Consider the following 20,678-nt stretch of genomic DNA (forward strand, 5'->3'; position numbering starts at 1 on the left):
GCAGTTTTTTTCATCAGCCAAACACTTGAGGACACAATCTCAAACTACCCCTGAAAGAACACATTTGTTTTCATTCACTCTCTATGAATTAAACCTCAAGATGAAACCCGAGTTATGCTTATTTAAGAAAGTCATTTCACACATTTGACCATGGAAGAATTATTTTCTTAAAAATGAAAATTATTAAAAACAACCTATGGAGCCCAAAATAGAAGAATGACTAAATAAATATTTGTGTGATACACAGTTATGCTCGAAACCAAGCCTGCATAAGTCAGTTTGGGAAGTAGTCATAAGCAGTAAAAACACAAAGACCCAGAAACATAAAAACTATGACCTAATTCACTTTAAAAACATGAGTCCATGTAGGAATTGTAAATTTTTTTAGATAAACTGTGAATGTTACTTTATTTTTTATTTTTCACATACACTCAGACAAATGGACGTTTAATAGTTTATGTCTTCCTGTCTTATTCTAGATTTCAACTTTGTGAGCTGTGAGGAAGTAGCCTCTATTGTGGACACTAGATAGATCTGAACCCAGTTCTTTGCATGGCTGGATAAGATCTACCTGGGGTTGAAGCCAGTTACTATTTAGAGAGGCCAGGGACACACTGCTGAGTGTGCTTTCCAAATTCATGGCCTTTTTCATTAATTCTTAATGCATGCATACATTTATGCTGCCAGGACTATATGTTAGAGAGTCACAGGGCAACACTAGACTGCAGATGGCCTGGGTCCTGCAGCCATTCCTGAGGACACTGGATGAGAGCAACCCCATGATGAAGTTTATCCATCGTGTCCCTTGTGTTCAGTCCCAGAGTTTGTAATGCTTCTGTAAGCCACTGAATTACTATTTGCTTTTATTTTTCTTTTAGGTTGGAGTTTTAAAAACTCAATGATTGTTTAAAATGAAAATGCCAGAAATGAATAACAGTAATACTTACCTCCATAAAAACTGGCCTAACTAAAATCCAAAAGTTTGATATTGTCTATAGGAGGCTCTGTGGTAGATCTTGGTCCTGCTTTACCAAAAGAAGAGACTATCAGGTAAAGGAGATGCTGGTGTTTATTTGAACCTCCCAAACTACATGTTTCTTCTTGGAATGATCAGAAAAAGTAAAAAGAAGTCATAAGGGAGGAACCTAGCCTGAAATTTAGTAAGGCTGTGTCTGATGCCTAGCAGACTTTTTTTTTCTCAATATATGTTTTTATTTAAATTAGAAACATGAATGTTTCACATGTCAGTCCCAGCTCCCTCTACCACCCCTCCTCCCTTGACCTTCCACCAGCCCCCTAACCCCCTACCCAATCCCCACATAATTCCCCAGGGAGGGTGAGACTCTCCTAGGGGGGGTTTCTAAAGTCTGTCATTTCATCCTGGGCAGGACCTAGGCCCTTCCCCATGTGTCCAGGCTGAGAGAACATCCCTCTATTTGGAATGGGCTCCCAAAGCTCATTCATAAACCATGGTGAGCACTGATCTACTACCCAAGGCCCCAGTGATTTCAGTGGCCTCCTCACTGGCACTATATTCATGGAGTCTGGATCAGTCCCCTGTTGGCCTCTCAGCCATCAGTCTGGGATTCAAGAGCTCCCCCTTGCTCATCACTCCTCCATCTCTGTCACTAGATTCCAGGAGTTCAGTTCAGTGTTTAGCTGTGGGTATCTGTCTCTGCTTTCATCAGTCCCTGGATGAAGGTTCTAGGATGGCATATAGGATAGTCATCAACCCTATCATCAAGGAGAGACTATTAGTGTAATCTCTCAATCAAAGCATCATTATATGTAATAGCTAGATCCTGGAAGCAACCTAGATGCCCCACAACTGAAGAGTGGATAGAGAAAATGTGGTACATTTACACAATGGAGTACTACTCAGTGGAGAAAAACAATGGAATTGTGAAATTTGTAGGCAAATGGATGGCACTAGAGGAAACCATCCTGAGTGAGGTAACCCAGACACAAAAAGACAAACATGGTATGTACTCACTCATATATGGATTTTAGATATGGATCAGGAGAGTGTCAGCCTACAATCCATCCCAGTGCCAGTGAGTCTGGGAAACAAGGAGGTTCCCAAGAAAGATGTATGATACCCCAGAGAAGTGGAATGAAGAAAGATCTCCTGAGCACACTGGGAACATCAGGGGAGGGGAGAGGGAACCAAGAAAAAGAGAGGGGGATAAGAGGAGGGAAGAAGAAGGCATGGGGGAGCAGGGAATGTTGAGTCGAGGTAAGAATAAAGGAGAGCAGGATGAGAGATACCATAATAGATCGAGACATTATAGGCTTGAGGAGAGAGCTGACACTAGTGAGATCTCCAGAGATCTACAAGGATAATGCCTTGCAGACTTTTAAAGCCAGTAAGAGTAGCCTCCAACAATGGACAACTGAGAGAGGGGAGAGAAGATGAGGCCTGTGGCCGGAGAGCCTGGACTTGGATGGATGAACTTGAGGACCTCACAAAATTTCCCAAAGTCCCCTGTTCCCATGCTTGCAAAGCAGAATCATAATAGTTGGTCTCCCATTTCACAAGACATTGAGAACTGAGTTGCAATTGACTAAATGGCAGGCACACATGTGCGTATATGTGCATTTATAATAAAAGGGTGCATGATTTTCAATTCTCTGAAAATGCAGCTCACAATAGATTATTCCACAGGGATAAATTATTGGTAGAATGTAAGGACATTTATTCCTAGATAGCTGATATTTATTTATGGAGTTGCACATAATCTCCAAACTATACAATGTAGCTGGCTGTTCCCACTCCACCATGCCATTGAGGAATCAAAACAACAGTCTATATCAAGCCTTAGAACTGACTCTAGAATAATGTTTCTCCTTTCTTTTATCATCATCACCCCAGATTATAATTGCACCATTGTAATCAACCAAAAAGGAAGCAAACACTTGTGGCTTATTGATGATAACAAGAATCACAATTACTCTGATGACTCTCATTATTACCACTGCTATGACTAACACAACTATGATTTATTGGGCACTTTCTGGCTGCTAGACAGGGATCTAGGCACTTTTCATTAATATCTAATTATATCCACATATTAATCCCAAGCGTAGATGCTGTGAATGCCATCATTATAAACATTCCCTTGGAAGAGTTTAGTGACAACTCCAAGATTATAAAGCTAGCAAGTGCAGAGTCTAAATGCAAAAACATATGTGTCTGGTGAGGGACATAAGCCAGCAAAAATAGACAAATGCAGCTGATTTCCCTCTTTTGTGGAATCTAAAGAATGCTGAAATCAGATGTAGAGAATAAAATGGTGGTCCCCAGAGACTGGAGTGGCTGAGGGGATGTTGGTTGGAGGATACACAATTGCCATATAATAGAAATGGTACATTAAGAGGTCTACTGTAGATCAAGGTGACAATGGTTTGTAATAATATATTATACTCTTGGAGAATGGCTGGATATGATAGCCTATCACTAAATGATGACAACTATGTGTCCTAGTTTCTTTTCTGTTCCTATAATAAAGTACTCTGACAAAAGCAATTTAAAGGAGAAAGAGCTTATTTTCACCCACAGTTCCAGGCCAACAGACCATCTTGCAGTGAGCTCACAGTGGCAGTAGCTTGAGGCAGGTGGCTATCCACATGGCACCTGTACCCAGGAAAGAGAGAGCAAACAGTACCTGTGCGTACTCTTCAGCTCCCTCTCCTTTATGTTCACTTCACCCTCCTGCCTCAATTACCTCAGTGAAGAAAACCCCTCATAGGCATGTTCAGAGGACCATTTGTCAATTTGACAACACTAACCACCATACTATGTGAGGAAATATATTTTCCACTTACTTAGATTTAAATATTATACTGATATGATTTTAAGCATAATATTTTATATATTTTAAAGCATACAATCTAAAAATAGTAGAAATAATAAATGCTATTACCTCTGCCTTCTTTGCTTACTATAAGATATTGTGACTGGATGAACCCTTGACGGTCTCTGCCATTAGGCTCCTACTGAGCCCTAGGTAGAAACCAGTTCCCTGGACATGCCCAGGGAATAAGCTGATAAGAAGACATTGAACTGAATAAGAGAAATGGAGTTAAGCACGAAAGAACGAGCAATCCTTGCTACAGCCAGCACTGTAACCAACTAATCAAACCAGGTCAAATCATATTCCAGACAATTTTCTGGGCTGTCTTCAGAGACTAACTCTGCCCACAAAGCTGGCCAATTATGCCTGATCATCCTCTGCACCCCTGTCCTTACTAGAGACAAGTCTAGATGGCCCAATGGAGACAAATGAGGAGTAGTTCTATTATCTCTGAAAGGCCAGCTAATTCCCCTCAAATTTAAAAGTCTCCACAGTTTCCTAACAGGCCTCAGTGGGGCACATGTGGAAATTAATAAGTTCACGGTGCACCCAGCCTGCTTTCATTACCATTTTTTTTGTCTTGCAATGGACAGGGTTTCCATTATTACTTGAAGAGTTTTCTGTGTCTGCTTCTTTAAGAAGGTCAAATCTGCAGAACCCAGACTCCAAGTTGAGAAGTGAGCCAAGCAAGTTTAATAGAACTGGCTCAAGTCTCATGAGAGAAGGATTCAAAGCAAGATCACAGAGACAGGAAATCCAAGTGTCCTACAGGAGATAGGCTCCTGTCCCTACCTCAGGTTCACCAGGAATACTGGGCAAGTTACTTTGGCAGGTATAAAAGGCTGAAGATGGAAACTTCAATTCATTAAACACTCACCATTTTCGGAACATGTGGCATAGACACTCTTTAAATTTCTTTCTTTTTAATATTTTTATTTTAATTAGCTTGTTTTACATGTCAATCCCAGTTCCCTCTCCCTCCCCTCCTCCCGCACCCCCCACCATCCCCCATCCTCCCACCCTATTGCCAATTCCTTCCGCATAAGGGATATCTAGAGTCTATCATTTCATTCAGGGTAGGGTCCAGGCACTTCCCTAAGAGTCCAGGCAGAGAGAGCAACCCTCTTTGTGTTATGGACACACAATGTCTGTTAGTATTCGAGGGATAAACGCTGATCCACAGCTCAGGACCCCATAGGTAGCCCAGGCCTCCTCATTGACTCTCACATTCAGGGGGTCTGAATCGGTCCCATGCTAGTCTCCCAGCTGTCGGTCTGGGGTCCAAGAGCTCTCCCCTGTTCAGATCAGCTGTCTCTGCTGGTTTTGCCAGCCCATTCTTTGCCAATTTGCTCTTCGTTCCTCTCTCTCTGTCGCTGGGTTCCTTGGGTTCTGTTCAGTATTTATCTGTGGGTGTTTGCCTCTGCTTCCATCAGTCACTGGATGAAAGCTCCAGGATGGGTATAGACATCAAGTTCACTATCAGGAATAGGCATTCGAGGTGGTCTCTACACTATTGCTTAGCTTGTCAATTGGTGTCATCCATTTAGATCACTAGAGGTCACAATGGTGCCTGATCTGTCTTCTCACCCATGATTCCCTCTTCTCCCTATCCTACCCCCCCCAGTCGACACTCTTTAAATTCCTACCAAACTAAATGTCAGGAAAGCCTCCATCATTCACAGATGATATTATTAAAGATAATGCGGCCAGCTACTTTGCCACACTGTCACCAAATCACCATTAGAGTGAGCAATATGGGATCCAGGGGAGGAGGACTCAAATGGTGTGAATAGGAATTCTGTGTCACACAATTACTTTTGGAAAAGCCATCTAATGTGTTTCAGGAGCTCAGAAATGTTTGACCATTTAACTGTACTATTGAAAATACACCTACCAGTAGACACAGGAAGGCAAATTGTTGAAAAAAATAGAAATGGAAATAGATACAATAATTGGAAAAAGTAAATTGGAAAAAGTAAACTCGAGAACATTCATTAGGATATTGATAGCGTTAACATCATTTAAAAGACAACAGTAACATTGAATTCTAATATTAGATGCAAGATGTGACAGTAATTTTTAACAAGGAATAGAAACATGACTGAAAGGAAGTACACTGAAATGCTAAGAGTCTCTATGCTTTCGTATGTGTACCTCATGTGGCTTGCCGTGCTCTCTACAATGAATGCTCGCCCTTCTATTTAAGTGAGCATTGATTGTAATAGCATATAATTCTAAATTACTTTCAAACAGAATTTTTATGGAAGAACTTTTTGTTTTCTAAAAATCCTAAAGGGTCAGAGAAGATCACGGAAAAACAGAGAAAAAATGAAGGGAATGGTCTTCCAGGAGCCTAGCTCAGTTCACCCACTGGACAGGAAGCAAAGATGCAGGAGAAGAGTAGGAAGTAAAGATGCAGGGGAAGGCTGGGAAAAGTGACCCCCTAATTCAAGAGTGCTTGGTACGGGGGACCAAAAGCTCCAGTTGACGTGCAGGGTGATGAAGCTGGCAGATATAAATTTTTCAATTTCATGAGAATGATAGGGATCTGAAATAAATCTTCAGTATTTTCTTTTTAAGATAAATGTTTTAAAATAAATGCCCATAGCTGGATGGATGGCTAGTGTCTCTGTCCTGTCTTACAGCTGGCCATAAATAATACTGAGAAAAATAGCTTTGGCCATAGTAAAAAGCACCTTTATTTTTTACTCTTAAGAGCTTGGCAGATTATATTTTGATGCATTAAAGCCAGATTTTTTAAAGGCAGCTGCAAAAATAACAGGTGGAGTATAGAAATTGCCTCTGGATGGAAATAGCTACTCAGGGCTTGGCTGAGAGGCAAATCTTAGTTTCAAAACATGCCAGAACAACTGTGAGCAAATCTGATAAAATACAGTCTCAAGTTTAAGGCACTTGATGAGGCTTCAACTTAAGAATGCTCAGATGAATCTCCAGATGAATTTTTTAATTGTCTGTATGCCCTAATGACCGAGGGAGCTAAGGAACCTGCTGTGAACATAAACTCTCAAATATCAGATTTGCTTGAATTTAAATTTATTGTGTCCTCTCTGTTTGAGAATGGGCCACTTTGCTGTGGACTTCAGCTCTTTGCTCATGACCAGATGAAAAAAGTGTCCATGAGGGGTAGTCACAGCGAATAGGCACATTGCTCATCTTTGAACTCCTCTGCCTCCCGGCCAGCAGTTCACTCTGTTATGCTTGAAAGAGAGGTCAACCACCAGGAGGGAGGGGAAAGACTAAGCCCTACTTGGTGGGAAGGTCCCTGTACATACACTGTGAGATAAAGGGCTAGGAGGGAGCTGGAGTTCACCCACGGATGAAAGAAGCAGACGACCAAGTGTTATGATACAGATTTGTGATCCTAGTACTCAGACGGCTGTAGCCAGAGACCACAGGTTAGAGGACAGCCTGGGTCTATACTGAATTTCAGTCTAGCCCTAATATACCCTGCTTGCAATGAAGGAAGGAAGGAAAGGAGGGATGGAGTGAGGGAAGGCGGGAGGGAAGGAGAGGAGGGAAGAAGGGAGAGGGGGAGGGGGAGGGAGGGAATTGTGACAGCTCTCTCTATATATTTGATATCTGATTCATTTAGATTAACCAGAATCTTAAAATATAAGATAAATCTACTGGTTTCATAATGCATATGTTGAAAGTTAAACCAAGCATTTCACATAACCCCAAAAATATTTTTTCTGGTATTTGCTTCAAAGGTCTTATTTGTAGACATTATTAAAGGTGTTGGTTAACCTCACTGCCACATTACCTATGTCCAGAAGAATGTGAGTTAGATTATTTCTAGGCTGCCAAAGAAGGATAGGGGTGGAAGCTCATCCTTTGTAGAAAAAAAAAAACCCAAAAACCAAAAAAATGGCATGAGAGTTGTACTTCAAAGTGTCAGTTGGTTGGAGAACATTTGGAAGACATTTGAAGATTCCAAATCTCCAACTTTAAACATCACGGGAATCACAGTGAGGTGCCCTTGGTAGTTTTCATTTTATATAAAGATAAAGCCTTGTAAGTGGACCCCCCCCCGTCAGAATGCTTATGGGCTTACCTTCACGTAACACTGAGTTTAACCCAGCCCATCACTCCTGCCATCATAATCTTCTGTAATGAATAAAAGGCCTTCACAGAGCATGTCTCTTAAAAGTGCGAGTCATTTTTTTTTCTGCCCAAGTAGCTCATAATGTAACAGACAAACTGTCAGAAAAAAATAGACTTCATCATGGTGCAAACCCCTGCCTGGCACCCATCGATCATAAAGCAATCTTCTAGAGGTTTTGAAAACCTTCATTAAATTTCCTGTCTCTCTCTTGACAGTTATAAAATCCTAACAATATTCCTCGTGATTTAGGCACCCTCAGACATTCTTTGTCTAAGGCCTCCTACCCAAGACTTTGTCTATTTCCTTGTCTTTACCCAAATCCAGGGAAACAGATGATAGTGTAGTATCCTACAAACACAATTTCTAGGGTCTGACTTTTGCAGGAAGTTAGGGTGAGAGGAGCAGGAATGGCCTTGAAGACAGCAAGAAAGCTTCCAGCCAAAAGACACAAGGGCACCTGACTTCAGATTCCTCCTCTAAAAGCCACATTCTTGTTGAAGCTCAAGGATACAATATCACCTGACCTTTAGCAAGTCATTTTTGATAGCTTTATATTTTTTCCTTTCTTGCCAATCTACCAAGATACAAGGTCCCAGGTGGTGGGGACAGTGGTTACTTCATTTTATTATGCCTACGGGCCATCTCTCTAGGAGCAAATTTCACTCAAGGAGTTTCACTAGTCTAGGGGTCACTTCAGTAATTTGTCACCTCTTAGAAGAAAGAAAATGGACATGTGGCACATGACTTTAATCTTTGCATTCGGAAGGCAAAGACAGAGGCAGGCTGATCTCCATGAATTCAAGGCCTGTCTGGTGTACATAACAAATTCCCAGATAGTCAGAGATACATAGAGAGACCCTGTCTCAAAAACAAAACAAATCAAAACGAACACAACAACAAAAACAAATACAAAAAGAAGGAGAGTGGGTCTTCCAGAGGAAGCAATATGAAGGAGAATAACCATAGTGCGATAAAGAGTTCTCACTAGCAATGAGAAGACATGCACATCCTGAAAAGCACAGGGTGCCTATACAGGTTGGCGACAATAGCTTTTAGGTCCTAGCTGGGCTTAGGGGAGGTTTCACATCAGGCCTCCAGATCAATCCATCCCAAGCTTACTATCAGTCATCTTACCTGCAAAAGGTACTGGGGCATCTTTATCCAGGGCTACCAGTGGAGGGTCCAAAATGACTGTGTCATTGTTCTCAGTAATGACTCCATGATACGACGTCTCAATCCATGGCTTATGTTTATTGACTAGAAAAGCAATATAAAACAAAAATATGAAGTGAATAATTTATCTATAATATAACTATTAATGTTTTATATTTCCCCCATCATAGACTCAGAGTCAACTCTTAGGTCCTAAAACACATTAGCCCACATGATATGTAGAAAAGCTTCAGAGATGTGCACCAACAGCCTAATGACGCATGCAGGACCATGTAAGGTAAGGGGCAACATCAGTATAGACAGATATTATTGAGTTAAAACTTCTAATGTTACCTATTAATAAATGCTTCTGAGTTAAAATTCATTATCAGTCAATGAACCAGTAGATTATACTATGAATGCTGGGAATTCTGATCTCAAATTAACTGAATCCATCCATAGATGCCATTAGTAGGTTAACACACATGCATATATAAAACATATATGCACAAGTTACAATATATATTCCAATATTCAACAAACACTGAGTATTTTCTGATCATTTAAGACTATTCAAATGGTCTAAAATATATATCAATTCCTAGAACTAGGGAGGCAAATACAGGTGGATTCCTGGGACTTGCTAGACACCCAGCCTATAAGTGAGTGCTAGACACTAATGAAAGACCCAGTGCAAAGAAACAAATTAAATGACAAGATGGGCAGTACCTGAGGAATAGCATTCAAGCTTGACTACTGACTTCCTCTAATAGGAGACATGTAGCAGCACCATGAAAACACACACATACACACACACACACATACACGCCACACACACACCACACCACACACACACACACACACACACACACACACACACACACACACAGTAAAGTGCTTCTACTAGTCACCAGGTACTATCTAGAGTAGGAGCACCAACCTGATCATTCCCTAGAGTACAGATGAAACATGATCTTGCAGTAACTTCATTATTTAATTTTAGGTGTCAGGCATCCAAAAGTGTGACACAGTACATTTCCATTTTTCTAAAGGTACTTAGTTTATGGCACTATGTAGGAATCCTACCAAGCAACTGTAATACATTAACAAAGATCAACAATGGCTAGAGGCTTGAGATAAGATGTGACAAGATTTTGTATGGTCACATGTGTATATCTCTGGTGAATATTCAACTTCTTCCAATCATCTCTTTGGTGAGTGTTGCCTAACTTTTGTTCTAATTCCCTATGAGCCACTTGGATATCCATACAGGTATTTTAGCTTATCTCCCAAGAAAAGACCTACCCTCTCTAGTCAACACCCCACGTAAGCATCAAGAGTGGTCTTGAATTGTGAATTTCTGTGTCTCCTTTTAATGACCCACATACATCTTCAGGATAAAGACAGCAAAGAAGATATTTTTAAAAGCAAAATAACATGTTAAACCAATAAGAGCAACCCTCATACTCTACTCCAAAGATTCAGAATTCTGGTCATATACATTCCCCACAGAAACCTACAAAATAGGGATGTAAAATGGTAAAGAAAAGGCTTCTTCAGAGAGTGACATCTCAAAATAACTACATGTTTCACAATGGGCAAGAAAACCAAAACTTATAGCACCTCACCATATACCAAAAATATTCACAAACACAAACACACATATATTATTTCATGCATCTAACACATGTATTACAGAACACTGTTCTCATAGCATAACAGCCATAAGCATCTAAATGAAAGCATCTGTGATTATCCACAAGAGTCCCTCATGTTGGACATATTGAGGTTACCTCATATCACTAGACCCTCACCAAAGATTCCTAATTCCTCATATCACCTCTCCTCGTGGCATGAAATTCTTCCCGAGGTGCATGTGCTCTCTAAAGGCACTACAGTAGAGAGTGGAAGACTAAATGGAGGGGGAATTTCATCTATCCAATCACGGGGAAGTCTTCCTTTGTGCTGAGGTGAGACTTTTTTAATGACATGGCTCTTTGGGGTTCATATCCTACTGTAAATACCCATCACTTATGCGGCTGCAAATAAGCTTAATAAATTCATTAATTCACCAGGCGATATTTGATTGCAATCATTATCCTGACCTGTCATTGGTGCCTCATCTAGGGTGAATAGATGTTTGTTCAGAGCTCTCCAGAAAAAGTTCCTGGAATACCACATTACTGTAATGGATTATACAAAACTTTCCGAGTCATAATCAAGGACTCAGAGAATTTTGATTAATTCTGTTGCCCCTTCCCTTTCCCAATCCATTATCCATTGAAAGTTCACTTAAGAGTTGTCCCAGGATTAGTGGGGAACCACACCCTGAATCACCATCATCCTATTTCTCACCCATTCTCCAGCAATCGCAAATTGAGTGTCAGTCTTCTGTAGAAGGGATATATATATGCTCAGCAAGTCTCAGGTCTGAGCCCCTGAGATCCATTTTTGCTGATTGAATTCTGCTCAGAGCAGAGAGCAGCTCTGCCCACTCCAGGTATGCATGGGGCAGCAGGCTCATCCATTCTTATATTTTGTCGTTCAGACCTGCACTTCATTATGGACTCTGTAAGAATTACAGTCATCCTGGGCTGTCCCTATCCTCCTTTGCTCTTTTATTAGCCATCAACACAAATGCAATGTAAATAATTTGCAGCTGTTGGGAGAAACAATTAATCTCCTTTCTCCTTAATTAAACCTAGGGGCCTATTCATTAGAAATGTGTGTAGAGCAGACACCAGGAGCTCAGCTAGAATATCTGATCCATTGTGCCACCCAGCTCAATGCAGGCAATATTCCTGGTTTCACTCTGGCTTAGTTACTTCTGGATGGTATAAGGTGAGTCAAGAAGCATGTCTGAGTTTCAATGCTTCAAATAACAAAATACAGGTGATGATGTCACACAGCCATACCGACACTCAAATATCCCATGCTGGGTCCACAACCTCAGTCTTTTCATTAGTCTCATAACAAGGCCCTCTGGGCAGCGATAGTGATGGTATTTGCATGAAGGGGGTTTATACAATAACTTTAAAGCTGAGGTTGCTCCCTCGTCAGTGAAGGTTGATTTCCTTCTACTACAGGCTTGCCCCCTTTCATTTCTGTCACCGCTGCAGTTAGCCAAGTGTCTACTTCATTCTAGGCATTTCCCTTTACGTGTCTTATTTATTTTGTATGTGTACGTGTGTGGGCCTGCATGTGTCATGGTACATATGTGCATGTCAGGGCACAGCAGAGAGAGAATTGGTTCTCTCCTTCCACTGCCTGAGTTGTGTGGATGAACTTAGGTTCTCACGTTGGGGGAGGCAAGCTCCTTTTCCCACTGAGGCACCTCACCCCAGGGCTCATTAATTCTTTTACCAATTACAGTGGTAAGACTGTGGTTCTGGTCTCTCAAGTGAGGAGCTGAGGCTCAAGAGGGTGTAACTGTCCCATTTGATTGATCGTGTCTGCAGTTGTCTTACTTCTCTCCGACATTCAAACTTTTTTTTCAGGGTTGAAGAATGTTTTCATTTTGATACATAAACAAAAACATATCTATGCTTTGTTTGTTAACCAAATCCATGGGGTTGTACATCAATAACTTAAATGTGCATTTTAAACTTAACCATAGTGTGGTGGTCTGAATGAGAATGCTCCCCACAAGCTCATATGTTTGAATAATTGGTCTAATACTACTAATAATATTAGTAGTAGCAATATTTTTGTTTTTTTTTTTTAGACAGGGCTTCTTTGAATTGCTTTGGAGCCTGTCCTGGAACTTGCTTTGTAGACCAGGCTGATTTTGAACTCACAGAAATCCACCTGCCTCTGCTTCCCAAGTACTGGGATTAAAGGTGTGCACCACCAACACCTGGTTAGTATTAGTAATATTATCAACTAATAGTAAATAGTTTGTAGGACTTCTGAGAAAGGATTAGGATGTGTGTCACTGGAGGCAGGCTTTCAGATTTCAAAAGACTAATGCTATCCTCTCTCTCTCTCTCTCTCTCTCTCACACACACACACACACAATGCATAAAACATGGAAAGCATTCTCAGCATTGAGATAAAATGGGGAAGTTTTTGAAAAAAAAGTTTATAAAACTTCAGCATCTATGTATACATATGCCTATCAAAGTACAATAAGTAGGTTCCTTAATCTGATAAAGAACATTTGGAAAATCCTAAAGATAACTCCATGTTTAAAACTGAAGATTGAATGATTTTTCCATATAAATAGGGACAATTCAAGGATGTCTGGATGTCTATTCTCCATTTACATTCACATTTCACTGGTGGTTCAGATCAATGCAATAAATAAAGAAAAGAATCAGTTTGCATTGGAAAATGTAAAATTGTCTTTATATACAGAAAACATAATTTTCAGTTTTAAACCTCTATATACTAAAACATTCGAACTAGAAATAATAAGTGCATTTAGTAAAGTAATAGGAAACACAGTCAATATAACAAAACAATTTGTTGCTACTGACTAAGGATAAATAAAATTTTAAACAAAACAATATTGTAATAATCTCAAAAGACATGAAACACTTAGTAATAACGCTCTTAAAATGCATGTGAGGTCTTTTGTCAGAATGTATCAAGCAACAGTTAGAGAGTGAATCTTCTTATGTATAAACCTAGCATTACTATGTGGAATAAGAATACAAATCTTATCCTCAAAGGACTGCCAGACCAGGAGAGAATCCATGATAACCAGAACATAAAAGGGTGCAGGCAAGAAGAAGCAGACTCAGGCTACAGAAAAGATCAAATGCATTAACAGAGCGAGGGTAAGACAATTCTCCAGGAGGAGAACTCCAATGGATGGTTACAAACCTGTGGTCACACATATGATCCTGGTTAAAGTCGGGTCTCAAGAAAACCCCAAATAAAACAAACAATAAAACAAATCACCAACAATAATAACACAAAATTCCATGCATTCAGGAAGTGGACGTGTAGGGAGGTTGAGGGATAATAGGGGCAATATGGAAAGGTTATAATAACCAGAATCCACATACTCAAGAGAAAAAGACGGGGTGGGGACGGAAGGAGACAGAAACAGAGATAGACAGACATAGACAGTCATAGACAGAGAGAGAACATAAACCAAGCAGGTGTAAAGGAAAGAGAGAATACCAGTCAAGGGACCATAGATGAGCAAAGCCCCAGTAGTAAAAGCAGCTAGTATATTATGGGGAGACATGAGTAGTCAAGTTTGGCCAGAGACCAAAAGGAGTCAAGACACCAGTGGGATGAACTGACAGGAAATGTCCACATGATACAGAGCTCATTCACACACAGAAATCTACAAGCTAATTCCTATCTCTGGTTTCCTGAGAAACTGGAGAACTACCTCTTATCCAGGAAGAAGTATTAGGTATTGATGCTTGTGGGCTATCTGTCATTTCTTACCCATTGCTCTCCTGTAATGTTTGAGTCTTGAATAAAATACTTTGCCTGTTTGTGTCAAGACACCAAGGCCAGCCAGCTCATGCTTTGCTTGATTTAGATGTAACTTCAAACTGACCTTGTATCAGTCCCCCACAGGGTTGTATGCCTATTTGCTGGGCATGCCTTCTGGAAGCTGAACCCATCACATCCTGACCCTTTAGGTCTGCTTCTTGCCTGTCCTGTCACTTTTTTGTGTTTCAGAATCTGGAAAATGCCTGTGTCTTTGCACGTGGTAGTGGGGGTAGGGGTGGGGCGCCAATGTGATGTTTGTGCTCCATTTACTGAGAAATTAGGTCTCACCACCCAATTTGTCTCTAACTAGAGCACGAAACTTTTCTCACGGGAGCCATGTGATGCTCCTCTCTTTGCTTCTATCTCTGCAAAAGTGTGTTAATGCTCCCACAAGCAGTAGAGTCTTGTGACTGAGGGTTTACCCTTTGACCCCTTCTCCTTTCATCTTACAGTTCACCTGTCTGGCCACGGTTAGCTCTCAAATCCTCAGAGCTCTAATACTGATTCCTGTGTAAAACTAGGTAAAATGTATGGCTTATAGATGGCAAAAGCTTTCACAGGGTTAACTATACCATCAAATACGGTATTCTGCTGTCCAGTCTGGTGCTTTGCATGATATAGTTTGCCTTCTGGTGTGATCTTCTGATGGCTGCTCAGGTCAGGGTAGCCATCACATCCATGAAGAAATGTATAGATGGAAAAGGGCTGGGCTAATTGTATCTTGACATTTTTGAGGCCCAGAAATTACAGTTTGTTTTGGGATGGGCACATTTCTTTGATGTTTCTAAGGAGTTGGAGCTGATACTAATGCAATGATCACTAAAAGTTTGGAGAGAAACTGGGAAGTCACTAAAATCACAGAAGTCAATATTTCAGAAGACCTAGGATTAAGGAGTGGTCCTGGAGTGGAAAGCTCCCCCCACCACAACTGTAGAGCTATAGAAGCCAGCTGTGCATTCCTGCTTCCCCAGCTCTGTCCCCCAGATCTCCAGCTCTGTCCCTCAGATCACTCTTGGAGACATATCAGTCTGATGTGTGTAAATAAAGACTCTATCAGTTCTTTCTAAAACCACTATCTTTTTCTTTAAATGCTGTGAGTGGGTGTCTATTCTTGCAATGATTCCTAACTACAATAAGTACTGTCACATTTTAAAAAGTATTTATTGCCTTCTTCAGAGTACAGTTGGGGCCCCTGTCTAGACAAGGCTATTTCTACATTTTCAGGCCTGGGTTCCTTCACCAGCTTCCCTTAGAGATCTGATGTGGTCATCCCATTCTATGTGTGTGTATTCATTTCTCCATCTCCTGGCTTCCCTATCTCTCATTCTGTCTTTCCATCCTTCCAGATTAAGTCAGGCTCTAAATGCCCCATTGCCTTCTGCACATCCACATCTCCCTCTACTGCCTGCTCTCATACATAATTCATAGTCATTAGCCCCTTTCCTGTCATCCTTCTCCATGAACAGTGCTCACCCTTGAGGGTAAGCAGCATCTCGGACCTGAGGATGCCTGTAGTTACTAACAGTTCCCAGAATATTACAAATCATTAGTCAATGAAGCAGACAGACCTTTACTTTCAAGACACCTCCAAAATGGCACATCAGCAATGTGTGATTACAATTAGTAAGTATCCATCGTCCCCCAGATAGAAAGATGTCTTGTTCCACATCTTAAAGTAACCCTATCACTTAATGAGAGGTAATGCTGTCTGCTGAAAGAACCAATTAGAGAGTTTTAAATATAAACCCCATGTGTGTAGCTCATTCATGCTAAAGTTCAGAAGAAATCAGACTTATTTGCACTGCTATAAATGTGTTGGAAGTGTTGAGAAAAGGATGACTAAGTCATTAATCCTTAACTGCTATCCTTGATAGCAGGCTTATACTGAAGGCAGAACTTTTCTTTCCCTCCTGTTCTCCCTCCCCATAACTATATCTCCCTGCCTCTCTGTTCACCAGCTTATCCACCATTCCCATTTTCTTATTTCCTTCCATCTTCCCATTCCTGTCCAAACAATTGTGAAACATATGAGTACTTTCAAAATTGTTAGTAATATCAGGATAGGTCATGTATCACTATCCCACTTAAACAGTGGGTCAGAAGGAAGGTCAGAAGAATTATATATTGGGATGCTCTGTATTGTTACAACAGTGAGCATTGAGATTGTCTCTATACAAGGCTTTTGGACAAATAACCAAAGTTCATCCTAGATTGACCCTGAGGTGGAGTGGAGGGAATGCAGCAATTAGTAGATTCATTGCAATCCCAATCAAAATCTCCATGCTCAGAAATAGACAAAACCATCCTACATGGGAACCATAAAATACTCCAGATAGCCAAAGTGACCATAGACATCAAGAATTAAGGGGGATTATCTTATCATATTCCAATCTATAATACAGAGCCACAGTAATAAACACACCATGGTACTGACATGAAAACAGACATATAGACTAACAGAACAAAATAGAAGACACAAACATGGGTGCATGCAACTATAGCCATCTAATATTTTACAAACAAGCAAAACCATGATATAGAAAATAAAGCATCTTTAACAATTGTGGCTGGGGAAACTGAATGTCTACATGCAGAATAATGAAATTAGACTCATATCAGTCTGTGCATGCATGGGTGCATACACACACACACACACACACACACACACACACACACACACACACATACCTCCAAATGGATTAAAGACTTCACTGTGAAGCTTGGAATGCTGAAAGTACTAGAAGAAAGCATAGGCAATACCCTATAAGAAATAGGGAATGGAATGGATTTTTTCTCTAGGACTCCATTTGCTCAGGAATTAAGGCCAATGATAAACAAAAATTGACCTGATGGGAGAAGTCCTTCTGTACATATGTTGTCTTATTGGTTGATAAATAAAGCACTGTTGGCCAATAGGGAAGCAAGATAGGTGGGACTAGGAGTCTTGGAAATGTAGTAAAGAGTGGGCAGTCACTATGTGATCCCAAGAAGAGAGGACTCTCAGGATGGATGATAAGTCCATATATATATATATATATATATATATATATATATATATATATATATATGTAGGCATGGATTAATACTTAAGACAGAACTAGCCAGCCAATGAGAGGCCCTGGACATTGGCCAACAACATTGAAACTAATAGAGTCTCTGCATGTTATTTTGGGGGCTAAGGCATTGAAAGGACCCTGGCAGAAATCCCATAACATTAACCTCATAAAATTATAAAATTTCTGTACATCAAAGGAAACAATCAACTGGGTGAAGAGAAGCCCACAGAGGAAGAGGGGATCTTTGCTAATTAGTTTCCAATTTCTAGCACTGCATACCAACAGAAGGTCTTTGCCGAGTCTTTCAACCCTCCCAGAACTCCACTCTTCTTTCCAAAAAGGGGAGTAACTACAATCCACAGGCTTGTTAGGAGCTTAACTATCAAAGTTGCTAAATGGTGAATAACACCTCAAAGGTCCTTAAGAAGTCCCAAGCCCACAGGCTGAGATCGAGGTGTAGATGATGTCCAGGGTGCCCCAATTAGACACTCCCTAATTGACAAATGTTTCTTTGAACAAAGAACCTCATAATTTGTAGGGCCTGTGGAAATGAGAATCTTTGAAGACCAAGAGTCATTCAGAAAAGGATGGTGTAGAGCAGTTCAGGAGTCTGCATTGTTTTATGTCCCTATTCAGCAGCAGGAACTAGCTCATTTTTTCCACGCAAAACGTCTTACCTACTGAACAACATTATTGGAATAAAGTGTGCACTAAATTGTTATATCTGTAATTCCCCGAGATTGTTATTACTTCAATATCTCATACTTCACTGCATTTTAAACATTTGAACTTCTAAAACCAGACAGTAACTTACTTTCAAATTTATGCTCCTGAAGATAATTGTCTAAACCTCTTCTGTAATTGCCATAATCAGAGCAGAGCCATCATATAATTAATTAAAAACTACTGCTCCTGAGGACCTACTGTGTGCCAGGCTAACCAGTCACCATCTCACTGAATCCACCCAATTACTTCATGTGAGGGCAGCATTAGCTTCACTTTGGGGACAAGGGTATAGATAAGGAATGCATGTGAGTTCATGGTCCCTTGATGGAAGAGATCATATTTCCACTCCAGTTGGCCTTTTTTCTTCTAGATATAGGTCAGTGTACCAGCAGGCATTTGTTTCCATTTCCTGTGGGTCATGCCTGGGATCAAGTACTTAGTACTTGTGCTAGCACTAGGAAATGGCAGGGCAAAGACCAAAGCTGCCTGAAGAGCAGTTAGGACCATCCAGGGAAGCAGAAAATTTATTATGTCTAAATCTACATATCTTTACTTCTGTTTCTGTATGTATATAAACTGTGGCCAGCCTACCCAAGCCACAGTCACCTGGTCCCTGGTGACCAGCCCAGCCTACATGCCCATGTGCAGCAGGCACTTCCTCCCTGAGCCAAGTCTGCCCCAATGCCCAGAGATGTTGCCAGAGAGACACCTGATCTGGGGACAGCAATGGGAAAGGACATACAGCAGAGTCAGCACCTGAGCCAATGGAACCTTGGGAGGGGGTATAAAGGCAGGCCTAACTTCCTGAATGAACGAGTCTGCCCCAAGTTCTACCACTCACTGACTCCGGGTGCCTAAGTGATTGGTGCTGCTCTTCTCACCCCCTCCCCAAGGGGTGCCCGAGTAGGGTAACCCACAACACATGGACATTGGGCAATATATATAATACATAGAGGGGGAGAGGAAGAGTAAGGGTATGTTCATTCCAGGAATTAACTCATGCATCATCAGTTTCAGGGTTTAGCACGACTGAAATATGTCAGCAGGCTGGTAGGCTAGCAACTCAGTAAGAGTAAATGCTACAGTCCTAAGACAAACTTTCACCTTTTCAGGAAAAGGTCAGACATTGCTCTTCAAATGTATGTAATTGAAGGTAATTGCCATTAAAGTTAAGTGAGTGTAGATGCTAACCAGATCTAAACAATTACATATTAGCACTCTACATTAGGGCTAAAATAAATAACTAGTCACTATAGCTTAACCAAGAGGAGTTTGTGAAATGTCATCTTCCAACTGAGGCAGAGAATTGGATGGGAATATGTATTCTTGTTAACCTTAGGTAAAGACACAGTATTTTTGTTTCTCTACTGGAAAACTAATGAATAAAACCTCTGTGACTTATGATATCAGCTTTGTTCTAGAAAATAGCAAATGTGCATGACACATTTTTGTTGTGAATTCCATCCCATGCCTTAGATGCTGAGAAGTTCACGAAGATGGATGGCAATTATCTGGTTTACAGTATATTCATTGCAAAAAGCTCACCTGCCTTTCAGTGCTTCAGAAAGAAAACACTGGCAGGGCAATTTCACTTCTTATTTATGGGAGCTCTTACCGCCATTTCTCCAGCTCTGGATTCTACCCGAGAAGGGGAAGAATATCAGAAATAGAATGAAAAAAAAGGCCTGCCCCCCCCATATCATAATATTAAAGCTGAAAGACAAATACTCAGGGTCATCCTCATGTTTAGTTTGAGTACAATACAGCTGACAAGAAGGTTCCAGTCTCCAAGAGAATACTTGTGCTCCCACCTGCTCAGGTTAGCAAGTGAGTCAGGGATTTGGATGCCCTTCCCGGAAGATGCATCACGAGACTGAGTTAGATCCTCTCTGTGCCCTCCCATTACCGCTGGTTATTTCCAGCATGGCATGGATGGAAATGCATGTAAATAGCCTTTTGGGTCTCTCCACTATAAGATGGGAAAGATGATGCTGGGTCATTTCTTAGAACAACTTATCTTAGAACAACAGTTATCAAAACATGGCTGTGCATGCTTGGGAGGGGTCCGTGAGACCCTTTCTGGAGGTCACAAGATCAAAGTCACTTTCATAAACGTACTGCAGTGCTATCTGCTTCCCTTGCTTTCATTCTCTTGGAGGGAATTTTCCCAAGGAGTGTGATGTTGCTGCAGACTGACTGCAGACTCAGATATGAAAAGCCAGCTGCCTTCTATTAAGTCAGACAATAATGACATCTGCAAACCTGTAAAACAAGGGCACTCTCCTACTCTTTAAATTGTGATATAAT

At 40.8% G+C, this 20,678-nt stretch overlaps 1 protein-coding gene across 2 annotated transcripts in view; it reads right to left on the minus strand.

The window, feature by feature from the left end:
* Clstn2 (calsyntenin 2) overlaps nucleotides 1–20,678 on the minus strand; it is a 565,401-nt gene that overhangs the window by 337,047 nt on the left and 207,676 nt on the right. For both annotated transcript variants that reach the window (XM_040740356.1, XM_040740357.1), the window contains exon 2: nucleotides 9,115–9,237. In XM_040740356.1, coding sequence (XP_040596290.1) covers nucleotides 9,115–9,237 — 123 coding nt within the window. The remainder of the gene's footprint in view (nucleotides 1–9,114; nucleotides 9,238–20,678) is intronic.

Source organism: Mesocricetus auratus, unplaced genomic scaffold (assembly GCF_017639785.1).
Source record: "Mesocricetus auratus isolate SY011 unplaced genomic scaffold, BCM_Maur_2.0 Super-Scaffold_100691, whole genome shotgun sequence".
NCBI lineage: Eukaryota > Metazoa > Chordata > Mammalia > Rodentia > Cricetidae > Mesocricetus > Mesocricetus auratus.